The 27,014-nt window shown below is 39.6% G+C and overlaps 1 protein-coding gene across 4 annotated transcripts in view; it reads right to left on the bottom strand.

The window, feature by feature from the left end:
- Positions 1-13,557: 13,557 nt before the first annotated feature.
- Positions 13,558-27,014, bottom strand: part of PDE8A (phosphodiesterase 8A) — a 210,221-nt gene continuing 196,764 nt past the window's right edge. For all 4 annotated transcript variants that reach the window (XM_075207924.1, XM_075207923.1, XM_075207922.1 and 1 more), the window contains exons 18-22: positions 26,561-26,778; positions 20,271-20,403; positions 19,112-19,279; positions 16,849-16,978; positions 13,558-15,028 (exon numbers count right to left, since the gene is read on the bottom strand). In XM_075207924.1, coding sequence (XP_075064025.1) covers positions 14,922-15,028; positions 16,849-16,978; positions 19,112-19,279; positions 20,271-20,403; positions 26,561-26,778 — 756 coding nt within the window. In that variant the 3' untranslated portion in view covers positions 13,558-14,921. The remainder of the gene's footprint in view (positions 15,029-16,848; positions 16,979-19,111; positions 19,280-20,270; positions 20,404-26,560; positions 26,779-27,014) is intronic.

Genomic DNA, 27,014 nt, shown 5'->3' on the forward strand with positions numbered 1-27,014 from the left:
TTGCTATTCTCAGGTATTGTTAAACTTAACCCTAGCCCTATACAACAAATTCCTTATCCGTCTGCATGCTAATGTATGTAGCCTTTTAAAGAAACTAATCTTAATACAGACGTGAACGATACACATGGTGCTGGATGTACTTGTTGTATGTGAATCCTGACATCCATGTCTCAACTATCTGTTATTCAGACCTAATAGATTAACCAAAAGCTGTGATGTAGCCACCTACATGACAAATTCATGGTCATAACTCTGGACACATTAAACAAATGTCCTTAAACATTGAAATAGCAACATGAGTGTCCCTCCGCTTCATAGGTTATAGACCCCCATGCTTGGAGTCATAACTAGCGTCTACTATGCATACCAACGGAAACAAGTATACTGGGGGACCTTAATTATGATAAGACCTCAAGAACATCCCTTCCCTTAAATCCTTCTGTGAACCTATGCGTGTCAATATGAAAAATCCTACAAAAAGTACACTATTACTTGTCCTCCTAGTAAGTAAATCCCATAATTTAGTTACTAATGCTGGGGTCTCAACTACAAGGGTTTACTATTGCTTTATTGCTGGCATAAGAACAGTCTTTACACCAATGTGCTTAGTCAAAACTCACTTAAAGGCTAGAAACTGTTGTTGGTTTACGTCAATATTGAGGGAGCACTAGTAAAAACAGATACTCTCTGGAAACTATTGTGCACATCCAACAATTCAAAAGACTGGTAATCTTCCAGAAATGCAAAAAAATATTGTGAAAAGCTAATCTGCAAAACCAAGTCCAACTCTTAACACTCTGAACTTGATGTTGCCTCCAACTGCCCCAAGTTCTGGTCTACAATAATATAATAGAGATGCTTTTTGGTGTAAACCCCTGAGCCGAAAATAGAATCTACACCAATCTCTGTGTTTTTTACACTTATACACCACACTCCCAGGGTCAGAGTGGCATAGATACCTAGTGGAGTAAATATTGAGTGGTGGCAGACCCAGCTCGGCAACAGTGAAGGTCTGGGCTAGTTCCCACCCTGACACGTGAGGACCCCAGAGCCTCATAAGAGAAGTCTCTTCCAGCATTCACATTCTTTTGGAGGTTTGAGACCCTGTTCCTACACTCATCTACCTGCAGGTCCGGTTCTCCTGCAAAGGCCAGGAAATGGTTTGTTCACTACTACCCAGATGAATGAAGTGGGGACCACATCAGAAACAACATATTAGCCAGGCAAGTGATGCATATTACAACCACCTGCGACCCTGTGGACATAAGACTCTGCAACATCCCGCCTAGGCAATGTCTAGCTGGACGCTGGACTGCTTAACGACAAATGATTTTTTTTAGAACTGTTTTAGAAATAATATTTTTTTTTATTTATTAAAATGAGCTTCTGAAGTGTGCACCACCTATTCCTGGAATTAAGGATTTTGTAGACAAATAAGATAAGACTGTTAGACCCTCTACGATCAACTAACGAAAATATAGAACGTCTAAGAGGTCCTCGAAATGGGCATGAGCTTAAATGAATATTACTGAATTATGCATAAGCTGTTTTACTGAAAATGTATAGAAACCTGTTCATTGTAACTTTATGTATGCTTTTGGATTGAAGATTTCCGAGACGTATACATTCAGAGACGGCTGCTGTGTTAAACCTTTTCTGAAATATTGATTGAAGTAAACCTTCATTACCTCTCCTTACTTTTGATCTATACCTTAAAATCTGCCTTATCATAGATTATATGCATGTAGTATAACACCTGGATGATTTGTTAAAAAGTTGAGGCAGTGATTAGGGGGCAATTTGCTATGGGCCTGTATAGTATGAGATTTGCGAACGGAAGTGAAACATCTGGTTTTAATCCATTTGGCGCAGGGTGCTCCACAGGAGCAGTCCGTTCATTAAATAGGGAATTTTTTCTTTCTCCTTATGGATTCCCATTTGAATATGCTAGACCAAGAAAGAAGAAAGAAAAAAAAAGAAGATTTATAGGTATTTATAGGTATTTATTAGGGTGCCAACATTTAATTATTATTTATTCTGGCATTCATTTATTATTTCTTATGGGGGCAATATTTCTTATCTTATTAATGGGCAACCCTTTGCATCTGATTCTTATAGTACTACATGTACAAGTATGCAATAACACCCATGGACTGTCAGTCCATGCTGGCACTTGTAGTACCACAAGAGCATGCACTATATTTTGACATTTTTACTCTGGCATCCAACATCCAGGGGCACTGCGAAAACGTCTGAAATGCATCCTGTTCTAGGTGGCATGTTAGTTTAAGATTGAGACGTCTACTAAAATATTCTCAAATATCTCCCCGCCCCCTCTCTTTAAAGACAAGAGTCAAGTTTGTTAGAAAACATTGTGTTATATTGTGTAAGCAGAACAATATGTACAAGAGTATTGGTTGTACAGTATTGAATGCTACACGTGAGTATTTGGATGAAAACATAAATGAACAAGCAACTCACTAATCTTAATATTAAATAGATTAATATAAAAGACTGAACTGGTTGCAAAGGTTCCAAAGTGGAACGTTGGGTTACTGCTATCTTGGCAGCTTGTAAGGCATGTTTGTGTTCCTCAGTCCCAACAAATGAACTTTCCTTTCTCATCACGTTATATATGGGCCTTAGTATCATTTTCAAATGCAGCATAAAATGTTTCAAAAAGCCAAAAAGTCCTAATATTTTCTGTGCTCCCTTTACATCATGAAGAGTAACCAGTCTAGTCTTTGCAGGTTTTGCTATCACCTTTTGGGGGCCTGACCACATCATGGCCAGAAATGTCACAGTCTGGGCAGGCCCTTGTACTATCTTTGGATTGATGCACCATCCTCTGGTTTGCAAGAAGTCAGTCAGTACTTTAATTGCTTTGAGACCTGTTGTTCCTCAGCTCCATATAGCATAATGGCATCAATGCTGGTGCTTTCTGCTGGTAATCCATGGCATATAGTTACGGTGGTGGCCATTGTTGCGGCTATCACAATGCCGACAGACTTTACAACGATGTTAAAATAACGATGAGTGTAACAGCGACAAGCACACAATGTACACTTACCATCTAACCCACAGTGAATATTTCCCACACTTTTAATATCCCGGTACTTCTAAAATGCGACTTTCAGAATCTCTGCAGTAAGTAATGACGTCACTTGTAATGGTCATAGGGAAAATGCTGGTTTTAAAATGGCAATGGCCGGACCCACCGTCTGGGTTACATTATAGATTTATATATAAAAACACTATTTTATACAGAGAGAATTGCTTGGTAAGAACATAAGGACCAGGGGCCTTATTCATTAAGGATCTTAACTTGAGAAACTTCTTATTTCAGTCTCCTGGACAAAACCATGTTACAATGCAAGGGGTGCAAATTAGTATTCTGTTTTGCACATAAGTTAAATACTGACTGTTTTTTCATGTAACACACAAATACTTGATAGCTTATTTGTACACTGAAATTTAAAGTTGATATTTGTGTGCTACATGAAAAAACAGTCAGCATTTAACTTATGTGCAAAACAGAATACTAATTTGCACCCCTTGCATTGTAACATGGTTTTGTCCAGGAGACTGAAATAAGAAGTTTCTCAAGTTAAGATCCTTAATGAATCAGGCCCCAGATCATTTGTAGTAGATCCTGCTGCGAATAAATGCTGTGAATTTACAAGAGAATAAGTGTTGGGTATAGTTATTCCTGGGGAAAATATATGCATCTTAACCTTGTATTTAATGAAAGGCCATATGCCTATCATGGGAATAATCTTTAGGAATGAATAATGTAAGGCAATTTAAGCTCTAACATAAATAAACCTATAATTAGAATTTCCAATACTAGGAGTAATGCCCCAAGTGAATATACTCATATACCTAATTGATCTTGTTTTATAGTTTCACGGGAATCTAATTCCCAGAATGTAATAGTCACTCCAGAGAAGTCTATGGGATATATTAGAACACAAGCAAGAGCTTCCTCAGGATGTGTTATTTTACACCATTGTAATCACTTACTTCTACTATTCACTTTCTATTAGAGAGAACCTTTTTTCTTTTGTCTTTACATATCCTATGTCATACAAGAATTGCAGAGCATCAATAATGGCATGCCATGGCTTTACTGCAATGAGCTCTCACTGATTATCATGTACAATGCCTATGCAATTAAGTATCAGGAACAACAAATACATTTTTCTGTTTGTATCTCTAGCCAGCCTGGCCAACCCTTGTGACACTAGAGCAGTAATAATGATGCCCATCTGGCCAGTGATCTCAAAACCCATATTAAAATGCCTTTTCCCTGACACTGTGCATATCTCTGTCCAATTTCATTGTTCTGCAGCTGTGTAGTTACCAGATTCTCTAGTTAGAGTTTGTTCTTCTTCTGTTCCACTTCTGTTCCACTCCTCACCTGTCTCATATCAGTGTCTCTTGCAGCCGTGGCTGCTCCTGTTGCAATAAGCTCAGTGACATCCTCTCTAGTCCTAGGGCCTGATTCATTAAGGATCTTAACTTAAGAAACTTCTTATTTCAGTCTCCTGGACAAAACCATGTTACAATGCAAGGGGTGCAAATTAGTATTCTGTTTTGCACATAAGTTAAATACTGACTGTTTTTTCATGTAGCACACAAATATCAACTTTAAATTTCAATGTACAAATAACCTATCAAGTATTTGTGTGCTACATGCAGGGGTGAACAGAGGATTGTCGGGGGGGGGTTCCCCCCCGACCCCCAAAAAAAACCACCCCCCCTCCGTTTCTTCAGCGCTGTCCTATACAGCAGCCGCGGCGCTGTCTAAGAAGCGTCTGCGGCGGTGCTGTATACACTACAGCACTGCCGTGGACGCTTCTGTGACAGCGCCGCGGCTGCTGTATAGGACAGAGCAGCTATAGCGGCCACTTAGTTAGCGCAGGGGGGGGGGGGTTTCTGGAGACTCAAATCCCCCCCTACGTGCGCCACTGACATGAAAAAACAGGCAGTATTTAACTTATGTGCAAAACAGAATACTAATTTGCACCCCTTGCATTGTAACATGGTTTTGTCCAGGAGACTGAAATAAGAAGTTTCTTAAGTTAAGATCCTTAATGAATCAGGCTCCCTAGTGGTGATTACTGGTGTCACTTCTTTTTCTTTCCTCCTCCTTTCTAACCCAATCCTGATTTTCAATGTCCTCCCATTGCCTTTCTGTCACTAAATCTCAAGTGCCTGCAACAGGCGACCTATAGTTTTCTTCTTTTTGCTAGAGCACGCACTGCATAGTCTGTGCACCTCTCCTCTAAATCTATCTGCAGCTCCATTGGCCAAGATGCATCCTGGCACCATGACTGATGCTGGAGCGCTTGCAGCCACAAGGGCCTGGCAGCAGCTTCCTGCTCCGCATGAGGCAATGCCCATAAATTTAGATTTATTAAGTGTTGAGGGAGATTATCAACATTGATGAGTTGCTCATATCTGCACAACTCACGAGCCAGTGATGTCCAAGGTCTGGGTACTCTGGGATGCTTTGAGTTTGACCATCTCTTCTTTTTTTCTTTAACCAGCTAACCATCCTGTTTTTATAAGCAGGTATGGTGAATACTGGTACCACAATAACACCTAACCAAGTCCCAAACAAATGATAACAACAATCAATATAATTTCCCAAGTATACATTGTATGAGCGGAACCCTGCTCGTTGCGCCATTCATGTACCCTGAAGCACAGCACAGTCAGTGTTGTTACAAAGTTAAAGATATGCAATAGATATACACAAAAGTAGGGATGAGCGCGCTCGGATTTCTGAAATCCGAGCCCACCCGAACGTTGCGGATCCGAGTCGGATCCGAGACAGATCCGGGTATTGGCGCCAAATTCAAAAGTGAAACTGAGGCTCTGACTCATAATCCCGTTGTCGGATCTCGCGATACTCGGATCCTATAAATTCCCCGCTAGTCGCCGCCATCTTCACTCGGGCATTGATCAGGGTAGAGGGAGGGTGTGTTAGGTGGTCCTCTGTGCTGTTTAGTTCTGTGCTGTTTAGTTCTGTGCTGTTTAGTGCTGTGCTGTGCTGTGCTGTTTAGTGCTGTGCTGTGCTGTGCTGTGCTGTGCTGTGCTGTGTTCTGCAGTATCAGTCCAGTGGTGCTGTGTGCTGTGCTCTGTCCTTCTGAGGTCAGTGGTGCTGCTGGGTCCTGTGCTGTGTCCTGTTCAGTCCAGTGGTGCTGTGTCCTGTGCTCTGTGCTTCTAAGGGCATAGTTATTTCCCCAATATTCCCCTGTGTTTAAAAAAATAAAAAAAAGTTTTTTTAAAAAATACCAAAAACTACTTTAATATTTTTTAATTACCACAAAATTTTCACAACCAATCCTGCAGTATAAGCCCATTGGTACTGCAATATTACCAAGTTCACACATTCAGCAGTAAAAGTCCAGTGGTACTGCAATATTACAAAGTTTACACATTCTGCAGTATCAGTCCAGTGGTGCTGTGTCCTGTGCTCTGTCCTGCTGAGTTCCGTAGTGCTGCTGGGTCCTGTGCCGTGTCCTGTTCAGTCCAGTGGTGCTGTGTCCTGTGCTCTGTGCTTCTAAGGGCATAGTTATTTCCCCATTATTCCCAAGTTTTTAAAAAATAAAAAAAAAGTAAAAAATAATAAAAAATTAAAAAAAAAAAAAATATATAATAATAACCAAATTTGCAAAACCAATCCAGCATTATAAGTCCATTGGTACTGCAATATTACCAAGTTCACACATTCTGCAGTATCTTGTGCTACATATAATGGAGAGCAAAAATTTGGAGGATAAAGTAGGGAAAGATCAAGACCCACTTCCTCCTAATGCTGAAGCTGCTGCCACTAGTCATGACATAGACGATGAAATGCCATCAACGTCGTCTGGCAAGCACGATGCCCAATCTCCTAGTACAGGGCATGTAAAATCCAAAAAGCCCAAGTTCTCAAAAAACAGCAAAAAAAGAAACTTAAAATCATCTGAGGAGAAACGTAAAGTTGGCAATATGCCAATTACGACAAGTAGTGGCAAGGAACGGCTTAGGCCCTGTCCCGTGTTCATGACTAGTGGTCCAACTTCACCCAAGGATCAAAGCCCTCCTCCCCCCCCCTACAAAAAATTTAAGAGAGTTATGCTGTCAGCAACAACAACAAAACAGCAAAGAACTCTGCCTTCTAAACAGATGACATCACAAATCCCCAAGGCGAGTCCAAGGGTGTTGTTGGTTGTGAACCCTGACCTTCCCATCACTGTACGGGAAGAGGTGACTCCATCCAGCATTTGCAGCACGCCCTCTGCATATGCTGGAAGGATCACCCACAGTCCAGTTACAGATTTGGCTAATGAAGGTGTGAATGTTGTGCACTGGGAGGAGGATATTGATGTAGCTGGCGCTGAGGAGGATGTTGATGATTATGATGCAGACAGATACCAAATTGCATTTCTCAATTTCTATTTATATTCTAGATTATATAACGGCTGAAAAGTTTTCTGTTTTACTCCTAGTGGAGAGGGGATCTGATGCAGACAGATACCAAACTGCCTTTGTCCATTTCTTTGTATATTTGAATTGCTAGTTCTACAGTCTATGCAGGCTGCTTTATTTATATTCAACTACAAGTGTAGGGCGGGGGGGGGGGGGGCATAGATAGCCACCAAAGTAACGTGGTCCATTTAATTTCACTTTCTAGCTCCACAGTCTGTGCAGCCTGCTTTTTTTTATCTTCAAAGTATTTATATTTACAAGCCTTGCAATCTAAATTAACTAGAGGTAGTGACGTGGTAGAACTCCAAAAGGCAGTTTGGAAGCCCCTGTACAAACTGGCTCTATTTTTTAACTGAGTTGTCCCCCCTCCAGTGTGTACTCGGAAAGAGTTTTTAGTGCAGCGGGGAACCTGGTCAGTGAGCGGCGAAGGAGGTTGCTTCCTCACAACGTTGAAAAAATGATGTTTATAAAAATGAATAATCAATTCCTCAATGAAGTACAGCACTGCCCTCCAGACAGTACAGAGGGACTGTGGTTGTGGAGTCCAGCGGGGACGAATTGATAATGTGTGAGGAGGAGGAAGTACACACTGTAGGGGGAGAGGAATCAGAGGTTGAGGATAAGGACGACATCTTTCCTCAGTAGAGCCTGTTTAGTTTGTACAGGGAGAGATGAATTGTTTTATTGGTGTGGGGGCCCAAACAAACCAATCATTTCAGCCACAGTTGTTTGGTAGGCCCTGTCGCTGAAATGATTGGTTTGTTAAAGTGTGCATGTCCTATTTCAACAACATAAGGGTGGGTGGGAGGGCCCAAGGACAATTCCATCTTGCACCTTTTTTTTTGGCATTATGTGACCATTCAACAGTCGTTTGCCATGTTCAAAAAGTAAAAGAAAATGCCAACAAATTCAATAAATTAAATCAAAAGTTAAATGCCCTGTCATTATTTAAAACAAGAGGTTTTGACGTGCTAGAATTAGTGTAGTGTTAAGATGTTATAAACACTACACTTGGAAATTGGAGGAGGTAATGTGGCCCCGGTATCAAATTGGGTACCGGGGCCACCCCACTATGCAGTCCAGATACTTGTTTGGTGGAATTCCGACACGTGGAGGGTTTTTAAATTATATTGTGGCCTCGGTACCAAATTGTGTACCGGGGCCACCACACTACGCAGTCAAGATACTTGTTTGGTGGAATTCAGACCAGTTGAGGGTTTTATTATTATATTGTGTGGACCACTCTATCTATACCACACTACAACTCTATACCACTCTATTTCCTACTTTAATTCTATTTAATTCTATTTCCTACTTTAATTCTATTACTAATTAATTACCATAAAGAGGAACAAAAAAAACCAATTTTACCAAAAGTATAATATGACTTAGACTTACAAACACTACACTTGAAAGATCGTGCCTTTAAATGAAAAAGTAAGTCTTCATTGCACGACTATGTGCAACAGGGACAGTTTTTTTCTTTACAAAGTCAACTAATAACACTTGGACCCTGTCTGTCTTTAACATACTTAATGGGATCTCAATGACGAATTGTCTGTAGCATGTTTGGAGGAGGTATTGTGGCCCCGGTATCAAGTTGGGTACCGGGGCCACCCCACTACGCAGTCCAGATACTTGTTTGGTGGAATTCTGACACGTGGAGGGTGTATTTATTTTATTGTGGCCCCGGTATCAAGTTGGGTACCGGGGCCACCCCACTACGCAGTCCAGATACTTGTTTGGTGGAATTCTGACACGTGGAGGGTGTATTTATTTTATTGTGGCCCCGGTATCAAGTTGGGTACCGGGGCCACCCCACTACGCAGTCCAGATACTTGTTTGGTGGAATTCTGACACGTGGAGGGTGTATTTATTTTATTGTGGCCCCGGTATCAAGTTGGGTACCGGGGCCACCCCACTACGCAGTCCAGATACTTGTTTGGTGGAATTCTGACACGTGGAGGGTGTATTTATTTTATTGTGGCCCCGGTATCAAGTTGGGTACCGGGGCCACCCCACTACGCAGTCCAGATACTTGTTTGGTGGAATTCTGACACGTGGAGGGTTTTTTAATTATATTGTGGCCTCGGTACCAAATTGTGTACCGGGGCCACCACACTACGCAGTCAAGATAGATAGATGCGTATCATAGATAAAGTACATTCAGTGGTGTGGGGCAAATTGAAAAATATTCAAAATGCACTGACATTATCAAAAACAAGAGGTTGTCACACGCTAAAACTCCAACATGTATATGATGGAGAGGATGGAGGAGCAGCCGTATGTGTAGTGTAATGCAGACCTGTTGAAGGTTTTTTATATATTTTATTGTGGTGCCCAGTGCCCACTCCTCTACGCAGTCCAGGTACATTTATTGGTGCGAATCAAACAAGTTGATGGTTTTCTTATTATATATATTGTGGTGACCCACTCCTCTACGCAGTCCAGGTACATTTATTGGTGCGATTCATAAAAGTTCAGGGTTTTTAAGATATTGTGGTGACCCACTCCTCTACGCAGTCCAGGTACATTTATTGGTGCGATTCATAAAAGTTCAGGGTTTTTAATATATTGTGGTGACCCACTCCTCTACGCAGTCCAGGTACATTTATTGGTGCGAATCAAACAAGTTGATGGTTTTCTTATTATATATATTGTGGTGACCCACTCCTCTACGCAGTCCAGGTACATTTATTGGTGCGATTCATAAAAGTTCAGGGTTTTTAAGATATTGTGGTGACCCACTCCTCTACGCAGTCCAGGTACATTTATTGGTGCGATTCATAAAAGTTCAGGGTTTTTAAGATATTGTGGTGACCCACTCCTCTACGCAGTCCAGGTACATTTATTGGTGCGATTCATAAAAGTTCAGGGTTTTTAATATATTGTGGTGACCCACTCCTCTACGCAGTCCAGGTACATTTATTGGTGCGAATCAAACAAGTTGATGGTTTTCTTATTATATATATTGTGGTGACCCACTCCTCTACGCAGTCCAGGTACATTTATTGGTGCGATTCATAAAAGTTCAGGGTTTTTAAGATATTGTGGTGACCCACTCCTCTACGCAGTCCAGGTACATTTATTGGTGCGATTCATAAAAGTTCAGGGTTTTTAAGATATTGTGGTGACCCACTCCTCTACGCAGTCCAGGTACATTTATTGGTGCGATTCATAAAAGTTCAGGGTTTTTAATATATTGTGGTGACCCACTCCTCTACGCAGTCCAGGTACATTTATTGGTGCGAATCAAACAAGTTGATGGTTTTCTTATTATATATATTGTGGTGACCCACTCCTCTACGCAGTCCAGGTACATTTATTGGTGCGATTCATAAAAGTTCAGGGTTTTTAAGATATTGTGGTGACCCACTCCTCTTCGCAGTCCAGGTACATTTATTGGTGCGATTCATAAAAGTTCAGGGTTTTTAAGATATTGTGGTGACCCACTCCTCTACGCAGTCCAGGTACATTTATTGGTGCGATTCATAAAAGTTCAGGGTTTTTAATATATTGTGGTGACCCACTCCTCTACGCAGTCCAGGTACAATTATTGGTGCGAATCATAAAAGTTCAGGGTTTTTAAGATATTGTGGTGACCCACTCCTCTACGCAGTCCAGAAAGATACCTTTTTGCAACGTTTTGGACTAATAACTATATTGTGAGGTGTTCAGAATACACTGTAAATTAGTGGAAATGCTTGTTATTGAATGTTATTGAGGTTAATAATAGCCTAGGAGTGAAAATAAGCCCAAAAACTTGCTTTTTAAACTTTTTATGTTTTTTTCAAAAAAAATCCGAATCCAATACCTTAAATCCGAACCGAGACCTTTCGTCAAGTGTTTTGCGAGACAAATCCGAACCTCAAAAATAACGAAAATCCGGATCCAAAACACAAAACACGAGACCTCAAAAGTCGCCGGTGCACATCCCTACACAAAAGATGTAAATAAGTCACAGCTTTTTTTGATTATTGAAAAGCAAGATACTTAGATTTGCTTATGAGATCAGAACAGCTTCTAAAGTCAGGGAGACCTCCCCCCCATAATTTGTCCTGAGAGGTGATGGTCAATCACAGTAATCTGGCATATTCACGTGCAAGATTGAGGCTTAAGAACGTTTGCTCACAAGTTCTCAGTATATAAAATATATATCAAACTACATATGTAATGCCAAACAATCTTTGGCAGGTGTACAATTAATTGACCTATACACAGTTTTACACTCCTTATGTTATCTTAAGTGAGTAAGAGAACTGTCTGTTTAAATTGCTCACAAGCCATCAGCTACTTTCTTTGATCTCCAGCACCCTTTCTGTTATAAAAAAGGAAGGAAACAATTTGAATAGATTTTTTTCCGACCACATCAATTCAAAAAGCAATCAAGTGCTTTTCTCACCATCAGTAACCAACATGCTATTTCTGCACTTCCTTAAAAGGAGACGCCATTCTTTATTCATGCAGTAGAACCATACTTTAGCGTCATTGGCATCTGTTCCCATAGAAACTAGTGTAAGGAAAGATCTCAACAAATGTGTCAAGCAATATTATACCGGAGTATATTTATATGTACTGCTGTGATTGCTTCCAGTGGCTTCAAATAGGTGTGTAATACCCTTCACTGCCTGCTGTGCATTTCATCACGGAACACGTCAGGATGTGTTAAGATATAAATGGGAGGGATTTGGAGTATCTTGAATAAAAGAACAGCATCAGGATATAAATGTGAAGAAAGTTTACATTCATTGAGTAACAGGTACCAGAAATGTCTTTATTTACAAATGTAACCAGGTGACTACATTAGCTTGTGGAAATTCAGAAGTCTATGTGAATGCTCTGAAAATTATCAGTAAAGGCCAGTTTTCCATTGTCTCCAACATGTGGCTGATTCCACACATTCTTATTTTATTGTACTTCCTTCCTGCACCTTAGAGCACATTTTCATGCTTATGCCATGTGGATAAACCTCGTTTATTCAGGTGTAAGAGTCAATTACCATTTAGCAATGTACTCAGATCTCTGGTCTAAGTTTACTGTGATTTTGGCTAGATGGCAATTTTGGACATCAAAAATAAGCAGTGCTTATAGACAACAGAATGCGAATGAAGTTGAACCCCTAAGCTTTGTATGGTCCCCTGTTTAGGAGTGTAAATTTGTAGCCAATGCAATTGTGTTAAAGCCAGTTGAATATCCTACGTAGTTATGAAAGGTTTTTAAGTTACAGGAAGGGCCATGTAAAAAGAAGTATTTTAACAGCTCACATTCCTAAAATAAGAAGTTGCTACAGAAAAAAAAAAAGACTCAGGCGTTATCATTCTCAAATTTATCAATATACAACCATTCTAAATTTTACAATAGCATCCGTCGAAATGTAGAAAACTGGGCACTATTGATGTCCACTCCAAGACCGTGTCAAGTGCAACATTACCTTTCTATCCATATGGGGTTTTCTTTTAGAGCATCTCTAAAGATTATTAATGTTCAATTTAAATGTTTGTGTGTCAAATAGTCCTTAAAAACAAACATTATTACGTTCCATCTAATGCTGCAAATAATAACTAATGTTCCTAAAGGCATATTTAGAAAAGGTAATTATAACTTTTATTTTCATTCATAAGGTCAGATTTGCGATTTGGACCCAATGTCTTTTTTTCCACCGTAATCTCTGAAAGCACTGTGTTTTTTTTTTAAAAGTCTGCAGTAACAAATTGTCAGTAATCAACTGTTAAAAGTTGTGTAAAAGCCACTAAAGTTGCCCACATACGGACAGGTCTTATCAGCCAATTTGATGCTTTTTGATCAGAGATTGCAATGCCTGTGGCTTCCCACACACATCCCAGTGGGAATGGCCATGAAGAATGAAGCACTATTTGCAGTCTTATAAGATGTCCCAAACAATCAGATCTGTGCAGTTTGGCCCTGTCTGTATGGGGCTTAACTTGCTACAAATCTTATCATTTGGCAATCATGCCAAATAACCAGATCTGTCTGCCTGTTAATAGCTTAACATGGTTAAATCCTTCGGATTATTAACACAAAATAAAAGAATAATAAAAAATACCAACAGTTGACAATTCTTAAAATATACACTTTATTGTTACTGGTGCTTATTGTGAATGTCTTATTTAATTTGTGAAGGTACATACCTTTCCAAACTGGACTTAAGTAATACCTTTGCAAAACAAAATAGAGAAGCTACAAAATGTTTAAATATATTTTTCCTCCCCCCCCCCTCCAACTTTGCTGTGGAATGCATTGTAGAAATATTGTAGAAAATAAGGCAGACTTCTGATAAGGAACCAAACTGCAAAATATGGGGGAGAGAAGAGCATGGGCCGCCCTCTCCCCTTAAGAGCCAGTGGAACTTCCAACACATTGCATAGCAACTCCTGGCGCCCACTGGCATCACAGGGTAAAATCAACCGATAGTAAAACAGGGCCATCACCCAATGAAATAGTCTAAAATGCCCATCCTGTGGCACTAAATGCAATGCAACTGGATCCCTCTGCAACACCATTCAGAATAAGGAACATTTTCAATCAACATAAATCAGTGAGACTTACAGTGCAATACAAATGTGTCATTGGAATAATATTTATGTATTTGCATTATGAAAATAAAAGGTATGTACATCAATTAAGGTATAGTAATGACTATGAATCATGTGAATTTGTAATGCATCTAAAGTCGGCTTTGGCTTTTTTATTTTTTGTTATTTTTTTTTTTATAAATTCATAGAAAATATTGAACATCTAATAAAATAAATAAAACATATTTTAATCATAGATGCTAATGATCAAGTTCAAAACTCTTCTGTGTAGTTTTCTTTATACAATTTGCTACTAAACAGCCTTGAGAAAGCTCCCTACCAGTAGTGTGCAGAGGTGAGTGATTGCCCCTTCTGTGATAGTAAAAAATAGAGTAGATCTATTTTTCAGAGATCAAAAACTCCTTCATAAAGAGTGCATTTTAATGTGTTGATTGTTACAACTATAAGTGCTTTAAAAAAAAAGCAGAGTGTTCTCTTAAAAGCTGAGAGACACGAAAGACGATTTTCCTTCACTTGCAAATTCGAGTTTGTTTTTTGTTTTTTGAGCTATTTCTTGGAGAAAACTTTTATCCAAGGTATCTTCAAGGTTTTCATACAGGCATGAAGAAAATGAACAGATATTTCTCGTGTAGAACCCGTCAGTACTGATATTGCAGCAATCCAGTGTAATTTAACTTGAGAGATTAAGTAATGCAAAAGGCTTTTTTATTTTTTAAGTTTACTGCAGAGTACTGGAGGAAACTTCTGACCTGACAATCCTTGTTTCATGAACGTCTTGTAAGATGAAGAAGGTGGTTCTGGTAACGATGAATTAACCAAAACTAATTGGACTCCTTATTAGGGAAACCTCATTGGCTGAGAGGTGATACCGGGTGCCAGATTCAGCTATTCAGGGGGCGGTCGCAGAGTCTTCAGCTGTCTTTCGTCTAGTGATTTCCAATATTTGAAATTGTTATCCAAATGTTGCATTAAGTTGGGCAAGTCGGCAAACGCTGTCGGGAGAAAAAACAAAAAAACATTAGAGCTCTAACTGTAAAGAATTTGCATCATTTGTTTTTAAATTCAGTATCAGGATCAAGAGAATATTAAGTTAAGGAAACTATAATCAAACCTATAAAAGATAATTTGATTTTAAAGTGGAACTAAACTCAAAAATATATTTTGCATGTTAGAAGAGTGCTATATACCGCAAGAGATGGAAAACAGAAGTGGCTCACTGACAATGTTTTAGTCCATACCACGACCTTAGGATCAATAAACACACTTCTTTTAATTCTGTTCCTTTTTTTATATCATAAACAAAATCTGCAATAAACTCACAAAACATTCATTTTATTTACTTACCACCCACTTGGAGTATGATAGTAGGCTCCAGTGACATTGTAGAACGGAAGCATTGTAAATACCAACTAATAACTTTTATATGTACAGTATAAATAGATATTTTTTCAATATCATTTTAATAAATGTAATTTTTGGTTTAATTCCACTTTACATGAAAATCACCATAAGTTTAATACATACTTTTTAAAATACATTTTTTTTTTTTTTTTGCAGGGAAACCAGAAAGGTGGGGGGAGGGGGGGGGGGGGAGGTAGTAATAAATGGATTCAACATAAATATGTTCAGCAAGACGGGGTCTTGAATGCATATGAGTTCTATGTATAGCCCGACAAGTATATTACAACTCTCCACCAAACACCTACACCTCTTATTTGACTCCTCAAACTCATGGCTCTGCCCTAGATCCATCGCTAATTGGGCTGTCTTCTGCTGCATGTTGATCTGCCAAACTCCTATCATGTCCCCAGGAGAATTCATTACTTTTCACAGAAAAAAAAAATGATTGTGTGTGTTAGGCAGGTTGTATGTATGCCTTAAGGTGCAGTTCCCATTTTCCACAGTCCTCTTTTTTCCACCAGTAAAGTTACTTATTTCCATATAATTCAGACTCCTAAAGGCCCGAAAATTGACAAGATAAGTGGGAATAGGGTCTTATACAAGTTTAATATTATGTGGAACATAAGTATTATTATTAGCAATGATCAAAGTGGAGATGTAGAAGTGGCGTTATGAAATTTTGAAGTGATGGTATGAAAAATATAATGGGAATGTAAGTGAATGGAATCTGATAGTATTACAATGAAGGCAGTAGGAGAAGTGGCGGTGTGGCGTACCACCGTATACACCCCCGGTTTGACCGCTGATTATTAGTGGATTAGTGGGCAGCACAGTGGCCTAGTGGTTAGCACTTGTGCTTTGCAGCACTGGGGTCATGAGTTCGATTCCCGACCATGGCCTTATCTGTGCGGAGTTTGTATGTTCTCCCTGTGTTTGCGTGGGTTTCCTCCGGGTGCTCCGGTTTCCTCCCACACTCCAAAAACATACTGGTAGGTTAATTGGCTGCTATCAAAAATTGACCCTAGTCTCTACCTCTCTGTCTGTATGTGTGTGAGTGTGTGTCTATATTAGGGAATTTAGACTGTAAGCTCCAATGGGGCAGGGACTGATGTGAATGAGTTCTCTGTACAGCGCTGCGGATTTAGTGGCGCTATATAAATAAATGATGAAGATGATGGATTATTTTATGGTCTAAACATGGGTATCCTGGTTTTCACTTAGGGAATGTGGAGCCCTCTGTTTTGGTATGTACTTTATGTAATGTCTGCATATCTTAATAATTGTACAACGCTGGGAAAAATCTGGTGCTTGCAAAAAAGGAATTCTATTAACAGTAAGTGCCAGCAGATTACACGCACAATAGAATAGATAGAATAATAGATAACTATTGTTGCTAGAAACATAATCTTACCATCCCACGCATCAAACATGTCAGTGATGAAATAATCCACAAAGGAGATCTGAGATTTAGGAATGCTGCACGTATTCCTGTCAAACACAGGCATTACCACAGGTAAACCTTGTCGCTTCTCTTCATCCGTCTGCAGAAACAAAAAGCATTACATCCAAACAGAACATACGGTTCACATACCACTAAATGGTCTGATGTACAGAGAATACAGAGAAAATGGCATTATCCATTAAACTAAAATGGATTTGTAAATATATTATTGCTGTGTGGGACAAAGATACTCCCAGGGATAATTGTTGTTGGAGAGCAAAGAGGAAACCCTGAGCTCCAAGCTGCAGGGGCAAAATCGACCTAAATTAAACCTGGCCCTAGCTCAACTTACCTATTTTATAAGTGTATTTGAACCTGAGAATAGTAGAATTCCCACTGACCCCAGTACTCCCATGTTAGTGTGATGAAAATGATTACTTAATAAAGAAACGATTCCGCCACAACCTAGCACTGTTTTATTGAAGTTTATAGACAAAACATTACAATACTGTTAAGTAATCAATAAGGTCGCTTTCACAGAGTCAGAAAACTAACATCCAGATAAATCAAGTGTCACTTCATTTTCCTACATATATTCAATCAAACATTTGGGCAGACATCATAGTAAGAATTAACCAAGCTTTAAATTGGATATACTTTTACATTTGACCTATTAATTACATTGTTTAATAAAACTAATCATTTATTTTCATGTAATAGAATCAGGAGAATCATTATGTTCTGATCTGAGTATAATAATCATCATAACATTACATATAGGTGGGAAAAATGTAAATCACACCAAAAGGCCATACACAAATGCTCCTTATAGACAAGAGCAACAAGGGACCTGTCTATTCAGTTCAATTCCCAACCATGGCCTTATCTGTGAGGAGTTTGTATGTTCTCCCCGTGTTTGCGTGGGTTTCCTCCGGGTGCTCCGGTTTCCTCCCACACCCCAAAAACATACTGGTAGGTTAATTGGCTGCTATCAAATTGACCCTAGTCTCTCTCTCTGTCTCTCTCTCTGTGTGTTAGGGAATTTAGACTGTAAGCGTCAATTTGAATGAGTTCTCTGTACAGCGCTGCGGAAATAGTGGCACTATATAAATAAATGATGATATTATATATGCCTTGGTTTTTTTCAGCCTATTTAAATGAGGGTGTAAAAAAGAAACTATGTTCTAAAAAAGTACTGACAAAAACCCTAAGGGGTATATTTACTAAACTGCGGGTTTGAGATGTTGCCTATAGCAACCAATAAGATTCTAGCTGACATTTATTTAGTACATTCTACAAAATGACAGATAGAATCTGATTGGTTGTTATAGGCAACATCTCCACTTTTTCAAACCCGCAGTTTAGTAAATATACCCCTATATCTGTTTCCTTGTTTTTAAAAACAAATGCATTCTTTTATTTTCAAACAAGCATTAGGGGGCGTATTCAATTGTCCGCGTTAACGCTGAAAAACGAGCTCTCAAAAAATATTACCATTTATACGGTAATATTGCGCGCGAAAACCGTTAATACGGTAGTTTACTCGCGGAATTTCAGGGAGCGTGGAGCTGAAATTCCGCGAGTAATTACCGTATTAACGCTAAGATTTTTCGAGCGCTCGTTTGTTAGCGTTAACGCTAACAATTGAATACGCCCCTTAAAGTCCATATAAAGTATGCGCTGTGCATACTATACAAACTCATCTTGAATGGACATAAAACCTACACATGTGTACTATACATCCTAATGTGATCTATTCTTCCTTTGGTCCTGAAGTTTTTTAATCTACTCTACAAAATGACAGCTGAATGCTGAAAAACCAACCCTCACATTTCCACGACCAATACAATCATGGCATAGTATTTATCAGTTATGGATAGAAAGACATGTATAAAACACTGCCTCTGGCCAAAAGATGTCCCGTTAGAAATGTGACTTGTGCACTTGCAGATTCAGATTACAAAATTATAAATGACTGTGTTCCTGACATTAACAAAAAGCAAAATAACTCCTGATTTTATCTATCACAATTGTGCAACTATTTCAATAAACACAAATGTAATTTAACTTTTAAGCAGCTTTTTACTTTCAAAACAGTTACAGTAGCTGCACAGCAGATACATAACACATTTTCAATTATAAATATATAGCACTTTGTGATTAACATTTGTTTGCATTTGCCTAATTTTGCACATTTTCTGGTGTCCAACTATCACTGCTAGTGCTGCCTTACCTGTGCAAAGTACTCCTCTGATATCCTTCCAGCCCACTCTATGCATTGCTCCAGCGCGCGGCATGGATTGGAGATATCTGCGCACTTAATAAGCATCCTCTTTATGAGTATCCTATTTTCCGGAGATGTCAATACATTCTTGACAGAGTCATCCTCACCAATGATGCTCTGCACCAAAAGCAAAGGTGATTGATTTATGACAGAATAAGGAACAACTCAGGGGTTAAAATCACTGTCTGCATAACAATGACAAATACATTTAATGCAAAGTATGGTTTGAATTCCAGTGACAATATACTATGTGACCATAAACAAGTCACTTTGCAACAAGCACCACAAAAGCTAGATTGTGAGCTTGAGTGGGTAGGAGACTGTTCCTGACCAATACTGTGTACATCGATGCATAAAGCGGTGTGCGCTGTATAAAACAACTATAAATAATAATATATGTAACTAGAGATAAACAAATAGGCAGATCCCAAGATAACATTTAGTTAAAAGGCGCACAATCCTAAAATATAAGTTGTCTGACATTAAAGAGCTGCCAGTAACATTCACATCAATAACTAAATAGTTTCAGAGCTTGTCGGAACTGAACATAACAGAGATAAAGCTTTGATTGTCTGGATATATTTTCCCTATGAAAATGACAGATTCTGATTGTTTGCTATTAGTTACAACTACTTCTTGGCTATTTGCGTATCAGTTTTAATAGATGTCACCCAAAGTTTAATCTCTTAATCCATGCTATGGGAAGCAAAGGTAACTGTACCTGTCTCAGCACATTAGTTGTTAGGTAAAACTAGTTGGCAGCAGAGCACTCCTTGCTCCCAACACACACGCAGTGCGTCATTCACCCAAGGTCACTGGACTCATAGTCCCAATACCAATAGGCTGCTATCGTCTACTTTAAATCCACTGAAAACTTATGCACAAGGAGCAGATTTTCTCTGACTTTCCCTAGTATGACATACATACTAAATGCATGTTGTGGACTGAGAGGTAGTTTATTTATCTATATTCGGTTTCTGCATCACATTTAAATATTAGTTACTCTCTTGTGGTAACATTATTTGACTTGTTGTGGATACTTTAAAGTGTAACACTTAAGAACGGTGACATATCCTGGAGAACGGATTAAAGACACAGCTATGCTCACCCCATTTTCGTCTAGTGCTGCTAATGGCTTATTGATGCTGTTGACAAACTTGTTTACGTGTTCAAAGTGCTTTGTCATTTCTGTTGCTAAAACCATATCGATGATTGCTTGCCGCAGAGTACGGTATTCATTCCTGTTAAAGTAGCAGAAGATAAAATGCTTACTAAAAAATACTACCTAGAAAAAATCTAGAGCTGTGCAGAAAACAGTGCTTACAGTGAATGTTTTGGTAAACCAAGGAAATAAAGTAAGTTAACAAAGAGACCCTACTAAACCCTGTATACTAATTGTCAAGGAATCCTCCATTTCTCCTGCACATACCAGGCTACGCTCCTCTTCTACCCCTGCCCCGCACCACACATGGATTTACACAATGGGTAATGGAATCCATACAGAGTATAACCTAATGCTGTACATCTTGGTATGGAGATATATGGGAACATGGGAAGGATTGAAATGGATTAAGGAATTTAAGATGACTATGTTAAGATATTTTTATATGTGATAGATGATAAGGACTCAACCATGACTGATATGAGAGTAGAGTAATAATGCTAAGCTTTTGTTACTATTGAGTATATATTGAGCTTGATGTGATGTATAAATTACTGGAAATGCGGCCTGCTTTGTGAGAATGCTGCAAGCCTTGTGGGTATGCCGCGTGCCCTGCTGAAATGCCGCCTGCTCTGCGGGAATGCCGCCTGTTCTGCGGGTATGTCGCCTGCTCTGCAGGAATGTCGCCTGCTCTGCAGGAATGTCACATGCTTTGTGGGAATGCCATGTGCTTTGTAGAAAGGTTGAATGCTCTGCAGGAATGCCGCCTGCTCTGCGGGAATGGCGCATGCTCTGCGGGTATGCTGCGTGCTCTGCGGGAATACCACATGCTCTGCGGGAATGCCGCCTGCTCTGCGGGAATGTCGCATGCTCTGCAGGAATGTTGCAAGCTCTGCGGGAATGATGCAAGCTCTGCGGGAATGTTACATGCTTTGTGGGAATGCCATGTGCTTTGTAGAAAGGTTGTATGCTCTGCGGGAATGGCGCGTGCTCTGCGGGAATGGCGCATGCTCTGCGGGAATGCAGCGTGCTCTGCAGGAATGCCGCGTGCTCTGCAGGAATGCCATGTGCTTTGTAGAAAGGTTGTGTGATTTGTGGGGATGCCGTGTGTTCTGTGTAAATGCAGTGAATTATTACTACTGCGGTTGTAGAGGGGTGTATATATTGATGTTATGATACATGTGGAGTTTGACTTGGCACAGACGTGTCAAACTCGCACCCCGTGGGAAGCATGCGGCCCAAACGCATAATTTTTGCAGGGCCCGTAAAAAAGGTGAAGGGGAGCAAAAGCGGCATGAAGGGCACAGTGTGAAACAGGGGAGACAGATGAAGGGGAGCAAAAGCAGCATGAAGGGCACAGTATGAAACAGGGGAGACAGGTGAAGGGGAGAAAAAGCAGCATGGAGGGCACAGTGTCAAGCATCAGGAAGAAAACATTAAACTTTATTTTTGTTTTTTCTTAATACTAAGCCTTAAAAAATGGAATATGAGACTTTTTCTTTTTCTTGCGTCCCCAACAATCTTAGACTTTGATTATTTGGCCCAATTGGATTTTTGAGTTTGACACGTCTGACTTAGCATATAATATAGTTTGGGATATGTATGAGAATATGGTGCATGGCATACATGTGAGAGACAATAATAGAGTTTGTGTTTGATACATTGTACTTGGAGTTTGATAGTAGATATATGAATAATACTGGGTCTATGGAGCATATAAAATGCATGGGATGATGAAGGAGGTATACTGTAGATGACTGGGACTAAGAACATATATACAGCAAACAGTGAAATGCGTGATGTTGTATGAAGTTTATGATTGAGACATGTGGAGTTTGTGATTTATATTGGGCAAGAGGATAATAGCTGCAATGTTAGGGACCTGTAATAGATTCTGTAAATAGATAGTGTGTAAGGCTATGTAATGTATTATCTTTATGGAGATTATACTGGACGCATTTTGGAGATCATATTTTGTGCGCATTATGGAGATTATATACTGTGCTTATTATAGAGACTACATATTATGCGCATTATGGAGATTATATACTGTGCTTATTATAGAAACTACATACTATATGCATTATGTAGATTATATACTATGCTTGTTATAGAGACTACATACTATGCACATTATGGAGATTATATACTGTGCTTATTATAGAGACTACATATTATGCGCATTATGGAGATTATATACTGTGCTTATTATAGAAACTACATACTATATGCATTATGGAGATTATATACTGTGCTTGATATAGAGACTACATACTATGCACATTATGGAGATTATATACTGTGCTTATTATAGAAACTACATACTATGCACATTATGGAGATTATATACTGTGCTTATTATAGAAACTACATACTATACACATTATGGAGATTATATACTGTGCTTATTATAGAAACTACATACTATACACATTATGGAGATTATATTCTTTGCTTATTATAGAGACTACATACTATGCGCATTATGGAGATTATATACTGTGCTTATTATAGAAACTACATACTATGCGCATTATGGAGATTATATACTGTGCTTATTATAGAAACTACATACTATGCGCATTATGGAGATTATATACTGTGCTTATTATAGAAACTACATACTATATGCATTATGTAGATTATATACTATGCTTGTTATAGAGACTACATACTATGCACATTATGGAGATTATATACTGTGCTTATTATAGAGACTACATATTATGCGCATTATGGAGATTATATACTGTGCTTATTATAGAAACTACATACTATATGCATTATGGAGATTATATACTGTGCTTGATATAGAGACTACATACTATGCACATTATGGAGATTATATACTGTGCTTATTATAGAAACTACATACTATGCACATTATGGAGATTATATACTGTGCTTATTATAGAAACTACATACTATACACATTATGGAGATTATATACTGTGCTTATTATAGAAACTACATACTATACACATTATGGAGATTATATTCTTTGCTTATTATAGAGACTACATACTATGCGCATTATGGAGATTATATACTGTGCTTATTATAGAAACTACATACTATGCGCATTATGGAGATTATATACTGTGCTTATTATAGAAACTACATACTATGCGCATTATGGAGATTATATACTGTGCTTATTATAGAAACTACATATTATGCACATTATGGAGATTATATACTGTGCTTATTATAGAAACTACATATTATGCACATTATGGAGATTATATACTGTGCGCATTAAGGAGATTATATACTATGCGCATTATGAAGATTATTTACTGTTCACATTATGGAGATTATACTGTGCGTATTATGGAGATATGTGATTATTATTATTATTATTAATATTTATTTATAAGGCGCTACAAGGCATCCGCAGCGCCGTACAGAGACAAACAAAATCACAATACAATGGGAGACAGCACAGTACAGTAAACACAGCAACTCAGTACGCTCAATGCACAGCTAGAGAAGGCGGGGAAGGGGGAGGGAGGATCCAAAAATGACGGGGCCCAAGAAGGGGGGCGTGGAAGACAGGGAGACCCCCAGGGGGGAGGAGGGAGCGAAAGTGGATGTGGGGTGGAGGACCTTTGAGGAGGAGGGCTAAGTAGCTGGAGAGCAGAGTTAGAAGTGGTGGAAACAGGAGGAGAGATGGCCCTGCTCAGAGGAGCGTACAATCTAAGGGGAGGGGTGGACAGACAGAGAGACGCAGGGGAGAGAGGGAGAGTAGGGGGACAGAGGCAGAAGATAAGGTAGGAAGTTAAGTGGGAGACAGAAAGGCTTTAAGAAAAAGGTGGGTTTTTAGGGCCCGTTTGAAGCTGGATAGATTAGGGGAAGTTCTGATGGAGGGAGGGAGCTTGTTCCAGTGGAGGGGGGCAGCGCGGGCGAAGTCTTGGATACGCGCGTGGGAGGAGGTTATAAGGGGGGAAGAGAGGCGACGGTCAGAGGCAGAACGGAGAGGGCGGGATGGAGCATGAATAGAGAGGAGGGTGGAGATGTAGGGCGCAGTGGAGTTGGCGAGGGCCTTGTAGGTGAGTGTGAGGAGCTTAAAGAGGATTCTGAAGGGGAATGGGAGCCAGTGAAGGGCTAGGTAGAGGGGGGAGACAAAAGAGGAGCGGCGAGAGAGGAAAATAAGCCTAGCTGCAGCGTTAAGGACGGATCGAAGGGGATCGAGATGAGAGTGGGGGAGGCCAGTGAGGAGGAGGTTGCAGTAGTCCAGGCGGGAGATGATCAGAGAGTGGATAAGGCATTTGGTGGCATCTTGGGAGAGGAAGGGCCGGATGCGAGCGATGTTGCGCAGCTGGAAGCGGCAGGATTTAGCAAGAGAGAGGATGTGGGGGCCAAAGGAGAGAGAGGAGTCGAGGATGACACCAAGGCAGCGAAGTTGGGGGACAGGGGAGATAGAGGTGTTGTCGACAGTGATGGAGAGGTCAGAAGGGGATGGGGTATGAGAGGGAGGAAAAACTATGAGCTCAGTTTTGGCAAGGTTAAGTTTGAGGTTAAGTTATGTGATATCAAGTATATGGAGACTTGGTTGGTATAGGACTATACAGATCCATTTATGGAGTGATATAGGAGTAAATGGTTGCATCTGTATTTATAATAGTGGTAATGTTTCATGTAATGGTGGCGGTAGTGTTGTGCCCCAGAAGCAATGACGTTATAGTTCTGTGCATGATAATAGGAGTTCTATACTTCTAGCTGTAGTATTGCAATGGGCTAGGTATATATTGGGCACAAGCTGTATCGGGCATAAGGATTATTAGGCTATTGCTGCACTATATGTAAGGCAGAGGCCGCAGAGCTAATGTAGCTATAAAGAGTTCTGAGATGCACAGAAGCACGTACATCCGGAAAATACTTGTACATATTTATGAAGAAATCAGAAATAGAAGTTAATGTACCTACACACAGAGATTGTATCATCTGTATAAGCTCGGTGTGTAACATTATGTTATTGTGACATTATTGTATAAGTAATGATTTTATTTCAAACATATAGTTTGTGATTAAGGACTTTATACTCTTGATACTGTAACTATTGTACAGAGAACTTGGTGCGGGTGTTATTGTGTTCAAAGTGGTGGAAAGAACTGGAGTAGCCTTATGAGGAGAAGTGTAACAAGGAGTGTTGGTGTTTAACAAGGCTATTTAGGAATAGACCACAAAGATAACATGCACAACTAAGACACCCGTTTGTTTAACAGTAATCAATGAGAAAAGGTCTGTACTTTATCATTACTTATAGAAAAAAAAGCCTCTCAGGGAATATCATTTCCATTAATGTATGAAACGTTTTAATTAGGCCTTCAGTTTATCTATACCATGAACATTTACACAGCACCACATTATAGTATTTACCATGAGGACACAACCATATTAATAATGGAGCATAAGGGGCACTAGCCCTGTGCCCAACATGACAGGAGACCTACACTACATAACACCTCCTAACATGAAGCCTGGCTAGGAGTGGCCAAAGCTTCTATCTCCGGCTTCCGGTGACGTACAAGACATGTCACCCTCTGCTCTGAAGTCAGTTACTTGACCATTGAGAACCTAGGATTTACTTGGTCAAAATAAAAATACGTAAAAAATGAATTAAATAAATCTCAATAACAGTCTGGATCATAACAATTATAATGCCCTAACATTATCTGTATTTACATCAAGTTTTAAAGGATAATTCCATCCAAAACTGATCATTTAGTTTTGGGTGAAATATGCTAAGCAAGATAGGGTCCAGCAGGATCCAGAAGTCTTATGCATCCGCCGCTGCTCTGCCTGCTCCTTCACCCTCCCGGGTCAACAGGTATGAGCAGAGTGTAACGGATATCACTAGACTTTTCTTCACTCCAGTCCACCTAGTATTATGTCAGACAACTTGCTACATGCTGGAATGCCAGACCCCGGGTTAATAACCTTTTGGGACCTGAATTTACCTATGATATTTCAGCTAACATTGAGCCAAGCCCTAATCCAAGCTCAAGTCCTAGCTGTAGCTTGAACAGTACTCTGATTCTGCTTCCCCATGCTGTCAACATGTAAGGAACCCTCACACAGCATAATCCAAGTGGAGTCCTACAGAAAAAAGATCTTAAGTAAACTGGATATGCTTTACTTTGTGATGCAGTAATGTCTTGTATTTTACAGAAGGGTATACAGGCCCACTAATGTGATCTTTGCCTTGGGCCCACTAACCCAGGGTCTCTTACCTCTCCATGTTTTTGAATATATTGCACTTGTCATCTCTCGTTGTCAGCTGGAAGGCCAGTGCCGCATGGTGGCTCTCCAACACCGCCGTATCATTGTAAAGGATGGCCAGCTCACTGCCAGCATTGCAGAGGAATGAATTTGTTCTCCCGGGATGATCCACGTCATGAACAGTGGCAGCAATAAGAGCAGCAACCTCATCAATCTGGTCCAGGGTTTGCTGAACAGAGGTGTGACATCAATAGCATGATTTATACTTATGCAATGTGCCCACGTGAATGGGAACAACTATACTTCTATTACAATTGTTTTCTGGCTGTTTCCTATGGAGCCAGCAAGGTCCTAGGTTTACATGGTCACATCACTAGGGAGTGAGGCCCTAGTGATGTGACCAATCCACTTGCTGTATAGATACATAGGTGGGTGGGAAGGGTTCAAATAAGATCACCAAACACA

This window comes from Mixophyes fleayi, chromosome 4 (genome assembly GCF_038048845.1).
Source record: "Mixophyes fleayi isolate aMixFle1 chromosome 4, aMixFle1.hap1, whole genome shotgun sequence".
NCBI lineage: Eukaryota > Metazoa > Chordata > Amphibia > Anura > Limnodynastidae > Mixophyes > Mixophyes fleayi.